At 42.0% G+C, this 19527-nt stretch overlaps 3 protein-coding genes across 9 annotated transcripts in view; 2 read left to right on the forward strand and 1 right to left on the reverse strand.

The window, feature by feature from the left end:
* Positions 1-12290, reverse strand: part of zgc:91944 (uncharacterized protein LOC436941 homolog) — a 17423-nt gene extending 5133 nt beyond the window's left edge. Inside the window, exons 1-8 of one of the 6 annotated variants that reach the window (XM_042435210.1) lie at positions 12059-12290; positions 10448-10559; positions 8681-9110; positions 8314-8399; positions 4974-5084; positions 4414-4473; positions 3395-3619; positions 2234-2390 (exon numbers count right to left, since the gene is read on the reverse strand). In XM_042435210.1, the coding sequence (XP_042291144.1) occupies positions 2234-2390; positions 3395-3619; positions 4414-4473; positions 4974-5084; positions 8314-8399; positions 8681-9110; positions 10448-10529 (1151 nt within the window). In that variant the 5' untranslated portion in view covers positions 10530-10559; positions 12059-12290. Of the gene's footprint in view, positions 1-2233; positions 2391-3394; positions 3620-4413; positions 4474-4973; positions 5085-8313; positions 8400-8680; positions 9111-10447; positions 10628-12058 lie in introns of all 6 variants that reach the window. The other 5 variants (XM_042435209.1, XM_042435208.1, XM_042435211.1 and 2 more) reach the window with 5 other exon arrangements.
* On the forward strand, positions 11447-16192 carry LOC121912790 (gap junction beta-4 protein-like). Of its 2 annotated transcripts, XM_042435215.1 has the most exons (3): positions 11447-11959; positions 14832-15275; positions 15477-16192. In XM_042435215.1, exons 1-3 carry the CDS (start codon positions 11940-11942, stop codon positions 15769-15771), a joined length of 759 nt encoding a protein of 252 aa, XP_042291149.1. In that variant the 5' UTR covers positions 11447-11939; the 3' UTR covers positions 15772-16192. The 2 variants fall into 2 exon arrangements, with proteins under 2 accessions (XP_042291149.1, XP_042291148.1); XM_042435214.1 differs by lacking the exon at positions 11447-11959 and having other exon boundaries at positions 12521-15275.
* Positions 16193-18078: 1886 nt separating this feature from the next.
* On the forward strand, positions 18079-18802 carry LOC121913326 (gap junction beta-3 protein-like). The gene has a single exon (XM_042436014.1). The coding sequence runs from the start codon at positions 18079-18081 to the stop codon at positions 18799-18801; it is 723 nt and encodes a 240-aa protein (XP_042291948.1). The 3' UTR covers position 18802.
* Positions 18803-19527: the final 725 nt, after the last annotated feature.

A 19527-nucleotide genomic window follows, 5' to 3' on the forward strand; every position in this document is an offset into this window, starting at 1 on the left:
ATATGTCCAGGTAAAGATCAACCATTTTTCTCTCCTTACTTTCCCAGTTTTCCTTACTCATGTCTTGGCTTTTTTATATCCCTCTAAGGCTGGAAAAGAATCTCACATTTCAAAACACGTAGGGATCAATTTCTTCTAGCCCTCTCATCCTCTCACCCTCCCGGTTTGCCCTATCCTGTCCACTCTGTCACACACACACACACACACACACACACACACTCCACATCATCTTAACCTCTACTGTATCGTCCTTGGGTCTAAACTAGCTCATAAGGATCAGCACTGCGGTAGTATTGCGTAATCCGGGGCCCACTGCTGGTGAGTGTTGTCTGAGGGCCTGTGTGGTCTTATTACTGTGAGTGCCCTGACTGCACCCTATACTTACAGCAAGCGTGTAAAGAGAGAAATCAATGGCACACAGTGGGTTGGGACTGTAGAGGGATGCCTACTCTTCTTTCTCAGCATCCTTCTGAGAAAGACTGTCTGGGACAAATGTGTTACAGAGAAGCAGAGACACAATACCCCTAATAAAAAAACTGCTTAATACACTGAATGGTAATGCCAAGAGCCAAAAGCAGGATGTCAACGGTGAGCCAGTAAAGGACATTCACCCTGGGAAGGTTATTAAATTCCACATTTATCTCGAGCAATGCTGCATTCACATCATGTGGGAATAACGGTGCATGACTTGATTGCTGAACTTGCGAGTACTGATCTGAAGCCATCAAATACAAAAGATGTCTTCTGCAGACTTAAGTTGTTCATGATTAGCTTTTCATATTGAGACACTGGAGTTTGCCTTTTCCAGCAAACCAAACACTGAGACGCAAAATTAAAAACAAATAAAATCTTGTAATTACAATTTTATCACAAAACGACTCTTTATTTAACATAAAATCTTCACTTGACGTTTAATTAGTGATGATGCTTGAATAAAGAAAGGCAAACCTTGAGTTCCTGAGTAGTGTTTATTACCTCTTCAAATTCGAGTGAGATGGTATTTTCAAGGAAACTCCCATCATTCCTACATGAGATGAACGCAGCTCATACTCCTTTTACATCACGTAAGACCGGTCTAACACAGAGGGTGTCTTCCTTTCTACTAATCGTGCTTCATCCCGTCCTCGCTCCTACGTCCTCTAGCCCATGACCCGGAAGGCTGGATGGCATCGAGGATGCTTCAATCCCTTAAATGTGTCTTGGAAGTGACGAGGAAGGAGGAGGCTGATTAACTGATCTAATGGGTCACTGTGGCTCAGCAGGTGGAGCGGTTCGTCCGCTAATCGGAAGATCGGTGGTTCGGTCCCTGGCTCCTCCAGTCCGCGTGTCAAAGTGTCCTTGGGCAAGATACTGAACCCCAAATTGCTCGTGAAGGCTGTACCATCGGTGTGTGAGTGTGTGTGAATATCCTGATGAGGAGGTTGGCAGCTTGCATGGCAGCTTCTGCCATCAGTATATGAATGTGTGAGTGTTGACATGCAGTGTAAAGCCATATGAGTGATTGGAAGACTAGGAAGGCGCTATATAAATGCAGTCCATTTACCATAAATGAGATTGACATAAATGAAACGGACGGGCTGCTGTGGAATTATTGCATGAATGTAATCCTGTAAATTAAGCAAATGACCCATGGAAACAGCAACAGCAGCTTTAATGTTATTTATGTTTATTCATAAAGTAAACATTTGTAGATGTGTGTATAATCTGAGTCACAATGTTTTCTCCATCAGTCCAAATGCTTTTCTTTTCTTATGATGTGCATCTTAACTTATACAGAAAAAAGGAGGTCCGAATATTATTCCTATACAGCTGCACAATAGTGATTATCACTAGTCCTGTGATATCCAGTCTGAGTCTGAACAACCTTCAGCCTTTGACAAACAACTTACAGACTGTATTTTGAGCGTTTATATCAGATTTTATTGCTCCTGCATGTCCACTCTGTCCTTTCAGTAATAAATTTATTTCTTTTTTAGTGTTACTATCAGTGTTCACACACAGTTATTACTATGAGGCCCTGGTGCTACAGATCAGTATTAGTATTAATAGTTAAAACTGCTACTTGATTATTTGTTGAGATGCTGTGCTTTATGAGTAATTACCATCATCTCTAAATGATGCAGGAATGAGCCAGAGTTTCCCATGAGGTACATACAATCCCACCATCTTTGCATCTTTATTCTCGCATCTCTCTAACTCGTCCCTGTTGGGAGGAGCTGAGACGTTCACTCACCTCTCCATGATTGATTGGCACTCCTTCCTCCAGGTGAACCTGCTTCCTCTACGCAACCTCAGAGGCCCGCTCACTATCCCCGCCCTGTCGCCAGCCATGATCCCCGTCCTCCAGTCAGGTTCCTCCTTCACCAAAGAACGCATTGATAAGGTGGCACCTGAGGAAGAGAGCACATGTGACGATTTAACTGTGGAGAAGTTACATGAAAAGAGAGGATTCCAGCTGCCTGTTGCACCACCTGTATGGAAGTTTGATTAGGATAGCTGAATCACATATAAACATGGTCGTTAATAATAAAACATTAATGAAAGTCTCTGAAAAACTCCCTTCTTGGCAAAAAGTCTACTAAAGTAAACACATCAACGGTTATAATTCCCATCTCCAGTGAAGAGTAACTGTACAACACAATACAGAGTGTTAATGTATGTACATTTTAAGTTATATCTCAAAGGGAAACTTCTGTATTTTTCAACCTGGACCCTATTTCCCAAATTGGTCCAGTAATAAGAGAGCACTTCAACTGGCGACCGCTAAATGGTCTGCAGTGCAATCTGACGGAGCAACAGCACCCCGTCAATGTATGTCCACTAAAAGTACTTGTTTTGCCACTGACAGGCTCAGATTATTATTATTATTATAGGTGTCTGACAACATTATGGACAGGACCATACAGAGAAATAAAATGTTTTCCTTTACCTTTCGCTTGATCCGGTCTGATGCCAGCTGAAGCACTCTCGCTCAATACTGGACCAGTTAAAAAACTGTTGTCCCCATTAATCACTTAGACGCAAAAAGATGGGAAAGTAGGGTCCAGGTTGAAAAATACTGAAGTTTTCCTTTAATTATACGTAGAACTAACTTGACTTACAACGAAGACTTAACTCCATGGCAACGCCAAGTAGCTCAGTTACTAGTTTCAACACATAGGTAGTGCAACAGCCTGCTGGTAGTTTGGCAAAGTCAAGAGAATTTCAATAGTATGGAGCTGCTGCATTATTAGCATTAGGGGTACAATCTGATAATTTATCTCTGCCAAGCAAAGAAAAGCGATTTGAGACAGCTGAAACGCTTCCCCAGACAGCAGAGAGGCTAAGGGGTGAGTGGCATGCAGGCGTCTCCTGTGGCGAGCTGCTGAGGCCAGGGCAGGGAGGACGTGGTTACCTGGCTGGGCCTGGGCGGCTGTGGCGGCAGCAGTGTACCACGGCAGCAAGTGCATCAGCAGCTCTCTCTGCCTGCTCCACACTGGGTTGGGGTTGAGGTTGGTGTTGGGGTTGGGGAGGATGTTGGGGAGGCTGCCACTTGCCCCTGCTAGCGTGCCGTCTCTGTCCCCTCCCCTGGCCCTGGGCATGGGACTCACGCTGTGCTGGCTTTCACTCCACCTCAGCCCTTCAGTCGGGACAAAACCAATGGTCAGGCAGGCCGAGGCCTTAGATTAAGATTAGAGACACCAGTTTGGGCAAACGGAATTGGAGATTGAGAGTTTCAGTATTAATCATGACACTCGTGTAGACCTGCCTGGCAGTTTTCAGTCGTTGTCAATTCAAAAATAAATATCTGCCAATTAGAAGTCAATGTGACTGATGACATCGCTTCTTTTGTGACTCGAGATTGGCAGGTCAATAGAAGCCTAAATCAGAAGCAAAGCATTGTGGCCACTTTGGATTGGAACCATTGCAGAGAGAAGTAGTTCTTGTTAGTTTGTTAGCCATGTAGGAATGAAAACCAGCACCAGAGTACCTCCAGCATCAGGGCTGAGAACTACACAGGAGCTACGGCAAAGCTTGGGTGGGTGGGGGGGAGTAGAAATAAAATATTCAAAAAACAGAAAGATTAAGATGAAGGGGGGCAGCAGATGGTCCGTCAGAGGCTTTGTTCATAACATAGAACTGTTCATGTAAAAATGTGACTTTTTGACATGATGTATTGCATGCTACCTGAAACAAACCAATAAAAAGCTGTGAGCATCTTTAGCCGTACGTATGCTGTCGCCGTTTAAAAATCATACGGATTTTTTTTTTCCCAAGTAGCCCCCATTCCTGTATCCTAGGACATGGAGAGGTCAGCGCCGACCCAAGCTGTTACTCTACCCTGTACAGACAAACCACATTCACCCACTACTGTTTCATTTCCAAACCAGAAGCCTTAACAGTATTGATTAGCATCTCTTGTGACAGGACTACCTTTATCATTTGTCTTTCCTCTGAAATTATAGATTTGTCTCGTGTCCTTCCGGGGCCTCGCTGCCCTCGAGGACCAGGATGGAGTTAGTGATGTGGGGGTTTACCATGCAGGAGGATAAGGGGAGGGGTTGGGGGTGGGGAGGGGTTGGGGTGGAGGTAGATGGAAGGGGAGGGTTAGCAGGCAGCAGCTCACACAACACAAAAAATAAGATCCCTTTTTCATACAAGCCTTAATTCCATCCATAAGTAACACAATGACAGAATGTTTTGGTCATGGGTTTCATGCAGTTTCTGTAATAAAACATCTAAAAGCAAAAATATTATCAGATGGGGGAACCTGGGACAAAATCTATTCAAATGAGGGTCTAATTTGTGTCAGTTTAGGGGTCCTTGATGTGAAAAAGTTAAAGAACAACTGATCTAATCTATTATCATTAACGTTCAGCCGTAGGACCACGATCTGCGCTCAATCTCATAATTAGCCTTTGTGTGCCTGACATCCATCATCCCTGTGATGATCTATAATCCCATCCTCTGCTCCGTAATAGTCCAACCCTCACCTGGGTTATTCCTCTCCAGCAGGTACCAGCGGTAGAAAGCTCTGCGCTTAGAGTCGCTCATCTCCAGGCCTTGCTGCAGCAACCACTGGGAGATGTAACTCTGGCTGATGCCTGTGTGAGAGAAGTAATGTAATGTTGTCTTAACACATAAAAGACATTTGTTTTATCTCGCGGTGTGCATCTGTAGTATCGAGAACGGCTGTGAGCCAGCTCTGAAATGCTCCTGTTAAGCTGATGAAGCCATCCTAATATCAATACTTTCATTAAGAACTTGTGATTGGTGCAATACTTTTCCAGAGGAGGATGGGGAAAAAAAGTTGACTTATGTGAACATGCTGCAGCTTGTGATTGAGAATAATGCAGTAGGTTAATGCTGCAATCTATTAACATACTAAGTAACTCATCTTCAAAAGTCCATTAAAGGCTGTACTATGACTGTAGTCAGCAAAATTCACGTCATTTTTGTTGAAAATATTCAACTTGAGCGAAAAATGTGTATATGGCAGAGCTGGACTGGGGGATTCAGCTGCGGCTTGCTGACAGACAGCTGTTGAGAGCCGGCCAGCTCTGGAGGACAGAACCGGGGAGCATGTTGGTGCTGCTGATGATTTCTGGAGGAATAAACACACACCAGACCACCACACCAGTCACACTGGATTCTGCTCTAATCTGGAGGCATTTAGCAGCAGCAGGAGTTTATTTTTTAAACTTTTGGGATAAAAAAAAAATTGATTTATCTTCACTTTCGCTTCTAACTTAGTCAGAGCTAACACCAGAGTCACACCCCCCCTCTCAGCTGCTGTCATCAGTTTATATAGTTTTAAAGTGATGCTGTATGTAGATATCAACGTGTATAAACATGTTGCTGTGATATTCATGCTGTTATGTTGAGTGTAGACGGAGCAGCTGATGTTTACAGCTCTGATCGATCTGAACTCCACTCAGAAAACAAGCATTTTAAAATTTGTTTGCTGGTTGTCTTGCAGACAGACGGTCGGCATCATAATGTCGTTATTTTGGCATCCTTTTGATTCATTTATTGCAATTAAATCACAGCAAAAATCTGAGTTTATTTTGGGCTCGTAGCACTTTAAAGTCTGTAGTTGCTGTCTGGGAAGTGCAGTAAATCAGCAGAGTTTTGGGGGGAGTGTTGTGAGACAGGTTAAAGCAGTCTATCACAGCAGAACAAACAGAGAGGAGCTGATAATGTATCTCTCAGTGTTTACACATATGTGTCGGTATGACTGTTGTTAGCAGGAAGCCATCATGATGGGAGGGAGGCTGAGATTCAGTAACATCACCGTGATGGCACCTCATTGTCCGGGTGGGGACTGGTCGGTTCCTGCAGATGCTTGCTGGTTGTTTGGGGCGAATAAACACAAATGATCCCGCGGTGGAACTCACGTGAGTAACTGCAAGGTGAAAATTCGGCGGCGCAACATGCAAAAGGGCTGAGTGACGGTGGATATAGATCAGCGGGTGTGGTGATTATTAACATCACTGCTCTCATAGCTGTGAAAACAGTTAGGCTAAACGTGATAACGACAGCTCAACAAATGGAAAGCTTTTCTTTTGCAGCCAAAGTCACATGGAGCAGTTTTTACTATAATGATGATCATAAATAATAAAGAAATTGATTTGGTGAAGCTGTTTATATCATTATATGGGATCAAAGCTATTTCAGCAATAATTCTAATTTATCACATCTTGTACAAAGTCACATAATTTTGTAATTAATGTTACACAACAGCGTTTACAATGCAATGTGTTTCAAGGATAAAACACTACTTTTGCTAAAAAGAAAGTTGGAGAAGAAGCCTTCATCTTCATAAAAAGCAGAATATGGAGTAATAACCAACCAGTGTGATGTGTGTAGAGGTGTGTGTGTGTGTGTTTATACTGTAGCAGCCTGGTGTCATTCAGGTGATTTAATGAAGGTAAACACACACACACAGGTTGAACAGTCGTGCGTAACGGCACTGCGCTCTGGCGCGGCGCTTCTCAGAGGCTGAGGGGTTTATCAATACATCAGTCCTGCTGCATCCAGACGCTGCAGGGATTTAATGAAGTGAAAGAGAAGTTTTTCATACAGTATAAACAGCAGTGGACAATAGATACTGTACTGAGCATTCATTTATAGATCAATGCAGACTGACTTTCCTGCTTTGACCACACTAAACTTCTGTGCTGAGTGTTTAATTGAAACTAATTATATTTCAAGCATTAATCTGTTGTTGCAGAGCGTCTGCGGTGAGTATATAGTTTGAGACACGGGTGGCTGAGATTTTATAAGGATGTTGTATGACTGCAGTGTTCTGCTACAGTCATACATCATAGTTTTGTTTTAGCAACAGCTTTAACAACAACAACAGCAGCTTTGTCAAAAAATATTTGCTGAACAGTGCGGCTGATCAAAATTGTCCGGAAACAGCTCAGAAAAAATATGAAACATCTTAAAAATGCCAAAACACACCAGAGGGGATTTAAAGGAGTCTGGTGACGTGTAGCTTACTGCTCTGTATCATAGAGCCTCATTGTTGTCCAAATGTTATTTAAAAACCCCCATCAATGAGCCCCACTGTCACACTGACATGTTCCTTCATAATGATCAACATGGGTACTGTAGTTTATTTCAAGTTGATCCAACGTTCATCGTCATGGAGCCATAAATATTTGTTAGACCAGCGTATCCGCAGTTGAAAACAGTCCTCCACAAACGCACGACTTATTCCTGTTTAAGTAACGTTTGCTAGAACTACAGCGCCCGCCTGTTTTAGGAAATTATTTAACCTTTTAAAAAAAGAAGAAGAAGAGAGTGTACATTTGTGAGCCATTTTTGAAGATTTACATTTTCAGTAGGTACCAATGGGCTTAGTGTCACAGACAGGAGAAGAAAATGCAGAGTAGTTCAAGGGATTTGTTGACAATATGAAAAATATGAATTATCAACAACCTTTATCCTATTATTATTATTATTATTATTATGTAATATTATAATTATTGTGTATTTTATCACATTTTTTCTATTTAATTAATAAAGGATTGCTGTACCATCTATAATGTCATAATTTAAGCTAAAATTACACCTAATAATTATTTTCATTATCAGTCAATCTACTCATTATTTGGTGAGTCCGATGTGAGCCAACAAACCGCAGAATTTTACAAGTTACAACAATCAAATCCTCACATTTGAGAAGCTGGAACCAGTGATGATTAATTGTCTATCTGTTAATCTACTGGTCATTTCAGCGCTAGTTCTAACTAGCCACTAGAGATATTTGACATGTATCCTTGCAGCTGTCCAGTAAGGTGTTCAGACTTTGTAAAAGCAGAGTACCTGTGACTTGTCCTACGATTGCCTGAGAGATCCTGCGATTGTTGAGGAAAGTTTTGATCTCTTCTTTCACCAGGTTGCTGTCTCTCCTGTAAAAAGCAACAAAAATCCCATCATTACACGGTGGTTAAAAACACCAGCCTTTGCTCTGACTAACCTTATTCACTGAAGCCTCTCTTTTTTCAGCTATCCCCAAACACCTGACCTGAATTAACTCAACTAAATTCTGGAGAAGAAGCCTGCAGCTCCAGGGACAGTAGCTGTCATTATCTGATGTTATAACAGTCTCTCTTTGTCTGTACTATTCTTTTAGTCTTTCCAACTCGTCCTCACCCAGCACTAATTCATCTCTAGCTCTCTCCCCGCTCACCTCATGTACTCCTCCACCTTCTCCTCCAGGTCCCACTCCTCTTCTCCCATCATGTCGTAGCTGAACGACCGCTGGACAGCCACGCTGGGAGGGTAGAGGGGAGGAGGGGAGGCCTCGTAGCTATGGCTGGGGGACAGCGCGGCGCCGTCCAGGCCGGAGGTCTGCGTGGTGGCAGAGGCGAGGGACAGCGAGGAGGAGGAGGATGAAGAAGATGAGGACGGGGCCGGGGCGGCTGTGGTGGGCGTGTTGTTGGATGGGGCCGGGTGAGAGTCACAGTGCGACGGGCGGTGGTCCGGGTCCAGCCTCTCCAGGGACTCCAGAGCGTGGATGATCTGAGGTTTGGTCATACCTGATAGGCGCAGGCGCTGCAGGAGGTCAATCTGTTCGATGGTGTAGCGTGGCTCCACCTCATAACACTCCATTCTGGCATCTGCAAACATAATGTGGGGGGGGGGGGGGGTGTAAGTTTTGTCAAAGTGAATATGAGACTGGCCTTTTGAGTGCTGATTAGAATGAAATACAACACCAATTTTGTAAGTGAATATGAACCAACTGTAGCCCTATTAATACACCAAAGGTTCTGATTGGCTGAGTTGATTTCTCACCAGATAAACAGCACGCCAAGACTTCACAAAGTGTTACCAAGACATATACTGCTATATTTATCTCTATTCAGCTCCTTTTATAGACCTGGAATTTGGATAATACAGTATTTTGACTTTTTCAGAACCCGCACACACACTGATAAATGATGAAAGGATTATTAATAGATTAAAAAACGCAAATAAAAAAGGACATGTAAGGCTGAATTCAAACACTACACTTCCTTTGTCAGGGTGAATACACATTGAATGCAATGTGACAACCGTTTTTGATTGTATCATTACAATAAAAAAAAACAAAAACTTCAGAGCTATGCACGTACCAGAGTGGTTAATAAAACTGAACTTAGGACAAAAACAGACTGCATTCTCTCCTCTCAAGAACCCTTGGGTCATTCAAAATTTTGGCACCCTTTCAAACACTTGGCACAGACTCTTGGGGCTAACCTTGCTCCATTTGTCCAGGGTGGAATTAAAGTAAGATCACCTTGGCATACATAACCTAACTTCAAGTCCAGTCGGCCTAGTCATATCCATCCATCCATCCATTTTCTGTACCTGTCTACCCTGTGCAGGGTTGCGGGGGGGGGGGGGGGGGGGGGTCAGCCCTGATATTCTCTGTTTGTTTTACTGAGGGATCATTCAGAAAAACCTGGCAATTGGACACGACCTTGCTTACTTGAAAAGGTACACATCTGGAACAACATAACTTATAATACAAATGTGTTGAAACCGGTCTTTAGCTCAGCATAGTGTGATTTCATGTTTTTACACACCCACATGTCCACTAAAACAAAGAGCGGTGAGCTACAATAACAGATTCAACTGTCTTTAAAAAGTTGATCTTGTTTTGAGGATGTATGCCGGATTTACCAGAATGATACAAGGATTTAAAAGATGCTTCAGATCCAGTACTGTCACATGTGTATCTTTGTTAATAAGCAAGAAAAAGTTAACTTGCCAGATTTTTTTTTATAAAGATCTCAGTTTCACCTTTGTGTGTTTACAGGTCATATCTTGGCACCTATCAGGGATAACTTGAAGAAACAGTCAGCCAGTTTAATCACATTGGGAGTTCTTTCTGTGCAAAACAAGAAGATTAAGCAACTAAGCAGCAAGCTGGCTTTGACTTAAAAAAAAGTAAACCGGTGTCCCGTCACCTTACCTGATGGAGGGGGCGACACGGACAGGCACCCCGGGAGTGGTTCAGTGCGTGGGGTCGCAGCGGGGACACACCACTGTCGCATGGCTCAGCGGAGCTCGGCTCGGCTGGACCTCTACGGAGACAGGAGACCTGCTGCAGTGGGTTGCGGTTTAAGCTGCCTCTATCAGCATGCTGGCAAACCTACAACAGCAGATGACTCGCTAGCAGGCTATCTTGGCTAAGCTATCACAGTCAACTCTGGTTGGTTCCCCTGAGCACCAGCCTGGATAGCTGCTGGCTGCCATAACGTTGTGTCAAGTCAGACAGTACTACACACACGGAAACAACCTTTATATTCAGAATAAAAGCACGTTTGTGGCATCTTTGTGTAAGCAAGTTTTTGAAAGTTTCTTGAAAGTTTACCAGAAAAACATAATAAACTAGAACAACTATTTCCCTCAAATTATATTCTCAGGAGCTTTCACTTAAAACAAAGAATAAGTAATAAATAAATACATTACCAGTCAAAAGTCTGGCCAAACTTTCCCATTCACCTGAATGACAAAGTCTGTCCTGGCACTGTCAGTTAACATATATATAAGCATGCTATAGGAGCACAAATTAACTATTATTTTCATTACTTTTTAACCTAACATTTATCTAATCACTCTATCTTTACTGTGTAAAATGGATAAAAGTGCAATATCCCATTCAGAAGTTCACAGCATCCCTGGAGGTGCTGTTAAATTGCTTACACCAACTACATGACAATTGAAGGACCAGTGTGTAAGATTTAGTAGCATCTAGCAGTGAGGTTGCAGATTGCAACCAACTGACTAAACCTCCTCTCACCCTCCCCTTTCAAGTGTGTAGGAGAACCTACTTTGGCAGAGAAACTTGGGAAAAATGTGACAGGCCCTCTCTAGAGTCAGAGTTTGGTTTGTCCATTCTAGGCTACTGTAGAAACGTGATGCAACATGGCGGGCTCCATGGAAGAGCGCCCGCTCCCTTTGTAGATATAAAGGGCTCATTTTAAAGTAACAAAAACAAAATGATTCTTGTTTTTAGGTGATTATACAATAGTTAAAACTTACTTATGAATATTGTATTGAATTTCTGCCAATATATCCCCCTAAATCTTACACACTGATCCTTTACCAGTCCACATCCTAAGATGATACAGAACAGAGAAAAGCAGCTTTCACATTTGTCCTTGGTGAATGATTTCAATAGTGAATGATCAAAATTGTAGAAAATGTTTCTATCAATTGACTCATCAGTTATTGGCCATTAAATATGATCAATGAACGAAATGTTTGGGGACAGAAATGACACACTTATTTTGAAGGACACAGGAAGCTCTGCCGTTCGGTCTGACTACGTTGACGCTGTCTATCTTGTATCAGCTAACAACTTAACTAAAACTTGCACCTTGGAGGCTACAGTGACAGTACTTCAAATTGGCCACTATGTACGAAACATATACGGTTATACGTGACTGCAGTTAAACATTATGGATATTTCGTCGAGAAGGTGGGTTACAGCCAGCTGCTTGAGAGTTAGCTCGCTAGCTAGCTTCGTTAGCTGATAGCTAGCAGCGGAGTGTCCCACCGCGGAGCAGCTCTCTCTTACCTCCCGTAGCCGTGGAGAGACAGCTGCAGCCGGCTGGACGGAGAGGAGGGGACCGTAAAAGAACTGTAAAGAAAGTGGGTGTCCGCCAAATCCCGCTACGGAAAGTAACTCCTCGGTCCGGGGCTGGATGCTCACTAACGAGCAAAGGGGGGACGGTGCAGGGTCATATTGTCTTTCAGCTATGCAGTGGGGAAACAGTGTATGCAAATGTGAGGAGTCTGTCTCAATTTATGACCCCTCACCGACACCACTGTCAAGGCGGCAAGAATTATGTTCATGACTTCCGGTTGTGATCCAGCTACTGAAACATTTTTGTCCACCACATGGTGCCAGAATAAAAGAAAAGGCTACATTTTAGTGACATGATTTCGAAATAATAAAAGAATGAAAACAATGCGCATACAGTACATTTACAGTAAACAGACTATTCAGTAGCGTTTTTCTACTTTTCAACAGTTACATTTACCCTTTTATTTTGACTGTTGCTAAAGGAAACATTTGCACTAAATCTGATTGTCTTGACGCAGCACCACCCAACACATATAAACTGGTTTTCTCATCTGCAAGCATTGATTGAGCAAGTAGTTATATGAAAGGGAAGTAAACAACTTCAGTAATATAATAATAATAATAATGCTCATAACAATAATAATAATAATGCATGATAATGATGATAATAACAATATGCCAAAATTCAGTTTAGTCCTAACAACTTTCCAAATCCCATACACACTGGTAAGGATTTATAGGCTATTGCTCAAGGTTTCCTTGCACTTGTCACAAGGAAAAAATATTTAACCTGTCCTGTAATGGATTCAGTCGCTATTTGTATGTAACATAGCCAATCATCACTGATGAAGCCAAGTGAAGGTAACTGTCTAAAACCAGAAATTCTCATCATAAATCATTGAAATATTAGCGGCTGATACCTTGCAGTGTGGAAAGGTTGTTAGTACTGCTAAGAATCAACATTAACAGCTCTGTATTGCTTTCAGCTGCTTTGAACATATTGTTTGGTTCACTTGTCCCATCATACCTTTCCTCGGGGTGAATTTTGCTGATGTAGCTCACACAAACTAGTTTATACTACCTGTGCAGAGCCAATTTGAAGGTTGATGGTGAAGTAGCCAAGTGGCTACACTTTCAAAAAAAGACACAAGAATTGTACATTTTGGAGAAAAACAGCTCACAGCCATTCTTGGCAAGGTTTTTATTTGTACCTTTACCATTTGAACCAAAAGTGCATCTGTGCAACCCAACTTAATCATTTATATTCACCTTTAAACAAAACATTCCTCTTATAACACAGTGCTGCAGTGCACATAGACAGAATTGTGTTTAATAGAGCTGAGCTGAATGCTGCTGGGGCTTGATCCCAGTTACCTCCGATTATTGTAGGGTGTTTTCAAGCAAGGGGTCAGACTGACAGTGCATTTTAGCATCGTGATAATTTGAATTCCAAACAAAAAAGTTTCTGCACTATTATGTACCAGCCCTGAATATTAAGCTCCTGCATTCTGATATCAAGCTGGACAATATCACGGTTGTTTAACCCTCCCTGTTAGCCCTTCAAGGTGAAATAAATTGATTTTGCCACTGAAGTCTTCAGTGAGATAGGCATTCAGCCTCTTTCTAAAAGGTGGGTTCAGTGGTCAACCTGAACTTGTGTTTGCAGCCTTGTGTTTCTGCTAAGTAATGTGGTAGTGCTTGGCTACCACTCCCCTCAGCCCTAGATATGAAGGGGCCTCAGCTGCATCCTTGCATTTTTATACCTTGCTGACAGCCTACGTATTTGCTGGAAAGACTGAATATGAACTGATGAGTAATCTAATAATATATGCTAAATAGTAAATGGACTGCACTTATATAGCGCTTTTCTACCTTAATGGACAAAGTGCTTTACAGTTTTTGCCTCTCATTCATCCATTCAAACACACACTCACACACTGATGGTGGCAGAGCTGCCATGCAAGGTGCTGGCCTGACCACTGGCAGCAACTTCTTGCTCAAAGACACTCCGACACATGGACAGGAAGAGCCAGGGATCAAACCTGCCCGGAAGCTTGAAGATAATGTAATGGTGTTCTGCTTCACCCCATCTTGAAAATGTATTTTCTGATTGCAAAAGCTCTTTTAAATGATTATATTTAACTACTAGTGCATTTTCTGTCCCTTAGGAATTTTCATATTATGAAGCAGTTATTGGTTTTCTTATTAGTTTTTTTTTTTTGGAGATAATTGTATTTGAAGTGGCATTACAACACCCTTAAATGTCTATTTTAATCCTTAAATAACCTGTAGTACCCTGAACAGCAATGGACTTGTGAATTAGTGTTTATAGCAATCTCTCTGCCTCCCTCCCTCCCTCTCTCTCTCTCTCTCTCTCTCTCTCTCTCTCTCCCTTTCCAGCCTGTTAGTCAAGGCGTTTGCTATCATCAAGTCCAACAGTGACTGTAGCAGAAGAATGAGTCTATGTTTGCTTTTCCTGATATTCTTCCCTCCCCTTCAGCCTGTGCCAAAACAGCAGTAGTAATAAGCACTATATTAAAGAACCTTTGTGCTTGACGTGCTCAGTTCACTTTGTGTCCAAGCCATCTGTATTCGAGCACTCAGCAGATTGTGTGCCACATCTTTGGGGTGTTTGGTGCTTGTTTTTTTGCATCCTCTGAAACAGCACCATGAACTGGGCCTTCCTTGAGGGCCTCCTGAATGGGGTGAACAAGTACTCCACAGCGTTTGGTCGCATCTGGCTCGCCATCGTTTTCATTTTCAGGCTCCTGGTCTTCCTGGTGGCCTGTGAGAAGGTCTGGGGTGACGAGCAGAAGAACTTTGACTGCGACACCCGCCAGCCCGGTTGTCAAAATGTCTGCTATGACCACTACTTCCCCATCGCCTACACCCGACTCTGGGCTCTCCAGCTGATCTTTGTCACCTGCCCGTCCCTTCTTGTGACACTCCATGTGGGCTACCGAGAAGAACGGGAGCGCAAACACCAGCTGAAGTACGGCAAGGGTTGCACCCCTCTCTACGATGGAAACACTGGAAAGAAGCGAGGGGGGCTTTGGTGGACCTACTTCCTTAGCTTGATTTTCAAGATAACGGTGGACGCTGTGTTTGTCTTCCTTCTTTTCTACATTTATGAGGCCACCTTCTTCCCACCTTTGGTGAAATGCAGCGAGCTGCCATGTCCCAATGTGGTGAACTGCTACATTGCTAGGTAAGGGTACCTCTTAGTCTTAAATGAAATCTATCTATCTATCTGTCAAAAAACATGTGTCCTCAAGTAAGACTCTAATTTACTTGAGGTCCTCAATGGCTAAACTTGGCCTCTGGCCTGCACTAGCAAACCACATTTTCTAAAGGAATCAATAAATCTTAATAAGGTACTATCTCTCATCTTTGATTATGTGTTCCTCAGGCCCACAGAGAAGAAACTATTCACCATCTTCATGGTGGTGACCAGCTTCGTGTGCATCTTCCTCACCTTCTGCGAGATCCTCTATCTGTGCGGGAAGAGGGTCGTGGAGCGCTGTGGAGGAGGACCCCGTTCCGTGAGAGAAAATTCCTTCATGATGACCAGAACTCCTCTGACTGGGAAGGAGAATTCAGCATACAAGGAGCCTGTCCCGGAGAAGGCCAAGATGATGGACAACAGCAATGGAGACACAGGCAAAGACGGTCCAGCCCCAGTGTACAGCATAGCAGTCTCCTGAGAGACATGATGAGACATGAGAGAACAAAATAAACTCTTTGGTAGCTTTTCTACTGTCAGCCAGAATTATCTGTAAAAGGTTAGCAGTTTAAAGGAAATTTTGTTTACAAAGGTCATTTTTAAAAACAATTTTACATTAAAACCATGTAATGTTTTTATCCCTTAATTTTGTTAAGCTGAACATGTATGTAATGCTTTTTGTAAGCTTCTGATCTGACATGCAATGCCTGATGTGCAGAAGATTATTTGCTGTACTTTGACTATTTATGTTATTATTTGTTACATTTTTTGTTGCCTGTTTCTTGAATATCATAGCCACAAAACAAAATTGTTCGATTTGTGTGAACATAAATCAGACTGGAAATTATGCAGAGCTGTATATGAGCACATATAATGTCCTGAACCTGTCCCATTATCAAAGAGAGATGGAAATTATATTTTCTAAAAGAAAAATAAAACATCCTGTCAAATCTACTTTTGTACATATCTTTCTTTTATTTCCGTAGGAAACATTTTGGAAACCTTACTTATTAATTGATAACCTTTGCATCATTCAGGTGATTTTTCAAATCTGTAAAATGTCTTTTCTGGAACCTGTAGTGACTCTGCAACATGCGGGGCAGATAAAATGGTTGCAAAGGAAATTGAACCAATAGAGATCCAGATTGTGGATTAAAACATGTGCAAAAGAAATCTGAAAAATCACAATGTGATTTAAGAAAACTTGGTTAGATTATGATCTACATGTGGTTGGTGATGGGAGGAGCATTATTGACAAAAGTTGATAAAACCACCACTCCTAAGTTTCAGACCACTTCTTTGACAATTAACCACATCCTTCATTCCTCCATAACAAAACAACAGACAGAGAGTACACATGTGTAGGACGGTATCGTAAAACTGAGTGTACTAATAAGGCAGAGACTGTGGTACATTATCGCCTGAGAAAATGAACAAGCAAACGTTGGCTATATCTGGTTTTGCGATATTGGCTCTCCATATCTCAGGTGTATGTGAGTGCCTGTTCTTCCAGAGTGCTTGCTCAAACAAATGTTAGGTGGTGGCCCTTTTTAATCCTGCTTAATCAAAAGCTACAAAAGGCATATCTTCAAATTCCAGTTGCCTAATGGAACTGATACCAAATCACCTGTTAAGAAACGTGGGGATCAGTCACCATTAGAGTACAGTGACACACCTAAATGGGTTTTACTAAGGTCTGTTTGTTGTGTATTATATGGTATCACCTTAAGTAATTTGCACAAAATCACACTCTGCAACCAAAGTCCTAGTTCGGTCAAACCACTGATGTGTACATTTTGCTGTTTTCTTTGACCAATTTCGGTAAAGGTACCCTGTCCCCAGTGAGTTTAAGGTTCATTGTTCTTGGAGCTCTTGTCTTACCTGAAAGTCAGTTAAATTGATAAATTGATGCTGATGAGGAGCAGGAAAGGGGTACGTCATGAGTTGGATTTTTAAAGGGATGTTCTGGGTGGATGCCAAAAGTGGCCACACCTCCAAACTATGGCCAAGAGTTGATTCTTCAACCCAGTCAATATCAGAGACCCACTGTAGGAGGGAGGTTGCACAAAGCTACCTGTTGAACTTATTACTATAGTCGGTCTATTTCTCAGACAGGGGAACACTATGGACTGTGTAGACAACCTGTACTCTTAAGGTAAGCTATATGAAATTTTAGTATTTATTTTGTAACTGGATATTTTGAGTCAGTTGTATTCAGTTTTAAGACTCATTGCAAAACAAAATACATGAGATTTAAGGGTAGAATTCAGTGTGGACTAATTTATTCAGAGAGAGTGTAAGAGAGCTCTACCGTCGAGCTTCAGCCTAAACTTTCCTATACGTATACAAATATTCCTCTACACTGTGGAGGGTTTTATGTGTTGAACAACCAAGTATTTCATTAATTATTCAAGGAACATTTCTTCAAAGTGCTAAACTTTGTGAGTGAAAGCACTTTTAACTGTGAGAAATGGGAGATGGGATTCAGCTGTCAGAGCTACCAAAAAAAGGTTTGATCAGAAAAGGGAACATTTGTCTAAAATAGGCAATGAAATATTTGGAACAGATAACAGAGTTACAGTATGATATTTTGGCAAATCAAAGATTGATTTTATCTCATTTTGCTCCTTAAGTTTCTTGTAATTCTCTGGATAATTGCGTAACTCTGCCTTTGTGTTTGTCTTTTTATCGTGTTCTAGCTCACTCTTGAAAAAGTTTACTTTCTGCAACATTCGAAGCAGACTTCTAAAGAGACACAAGTCAAAAGAAGTGAATCAAAGCTGAACTCATGGATTGGAAGTTTCTCCAGGGTCTTCTTAGTGGAGTCAACAAGTACTCCACTGCCTTCGGACGCATTTGGCTGTCAGTGGTTTTCGTCTTCAGGGTGTTGGTCTATGTGGTGGCTGCTGAGCGTGTCTGGAGCGATGACCAGGGACACTTTGACTGCAACATCCGCCAACCAGGTTGCACCAACATCTGCTATGATTACTTTTTCCCCATTTCCCACATTCGCTTGTGGGCCCTCCAGCTCATCTTCGTCACTTGCCCTTCCTTCATGGTGGTGCTGCACGTGGCCTACCGAGAAGAGCGGGAACGCAAGTACCGAGCAAAGCACGGTGAGAACGCTCGGCTGTATGACAACCCAGGCCAAAAGCATGGCGGTCTGTGGTGGACTTATCTGATAAGTCTCTTCATGAAGACTGCCTTTGAGATCACGTTCCTCTACTTGCTCCACTACATCTATGACAGCTTCAAGCTGCCCAGGAAGGTCCAATGTGATATCTCGCCCTGTCCCAATTTAGTGGACTGCTATGTATCCCGGCCCACTGAGAAGACCATTTTCACCTACTTCATGGTGGGGGCATCCCTCATGTGTGTGGTGCTCAACATCTGCGAGATTTTCTATCTAATCGCTGCCCGGGTGGTTAATCTCAAACACAGAGGCACCGTTCACACCTCATCTAGAATGGTCCATGCTGACATGGATGGCCGCAAGTCTCTTACATCATAGATGGAGTAACTGTTCAACTATAGGGCCATATTTTTTCTTCATTGAGGGTATTTTAATTTTCAAAGTAATTTTATATACAATTTTATATGATATATAATGATATTATAGTGTAATAAATATTTCTTCACTAGAAGAGATTTGAATGATTTAGTCTACTGTACATCGTGAACCAATTGATCAATGTTAAATGAAGGACTAAAGGAATGTTCATATTTGTGACCATTGTCATTGATGACAATGGCATTATTTGTTTATTGTATTCTCTTACAAAGTTTATCAAAGCACTGAGAATAAAGTTTCTTGAACTTGGAAACCAGAGAAAATGCACATTCATGGGAAAGATCTGTTTTCTTCTTCTTTCATAGCACCATTTCTCCACCTGGTGGCACTAAAGGCCTACTACATTATCATGTGAGGGCTGTGAAGCCTTCAGAAAACAAAATCCCATAGATCAATTGTTTTGTATATAAGTTGCTAAAAAGGCAACTTTGCAATTTCGACAAGATTCATACACTATAGCTTCTGTGGTACTCTTTAGTAACTTAATTAAAAGGAATCTTAATATTCTAAAATGTATCACAGAATAATCAAATGGTAAGGCCATTTGTCATGTTTTTCCAGGCTTTGATCCAGGTGTTGACATCAGAACTAGCATTGAAGGTTAACGCACCACATTTAACCAAAGTGCACTTTAGTGTAAAAAAAACTTGTTGAATAAAGTAAGTT

Source organism: Thunnus maccoyii, chromosome 15 (genome assembly GCF_910596095.1).
Source record: "Thunnus maccoyii chromosome 15, fThuMac1.1, whole genome shotgun sequence".
In the NCBI taxonomy this organism is placed as follows: Eukaryota; Metazoa; Chordata; class Actinopteri; order Scombriformes; family Scombridae; genus Thunnus; species Thunnus maccoyii.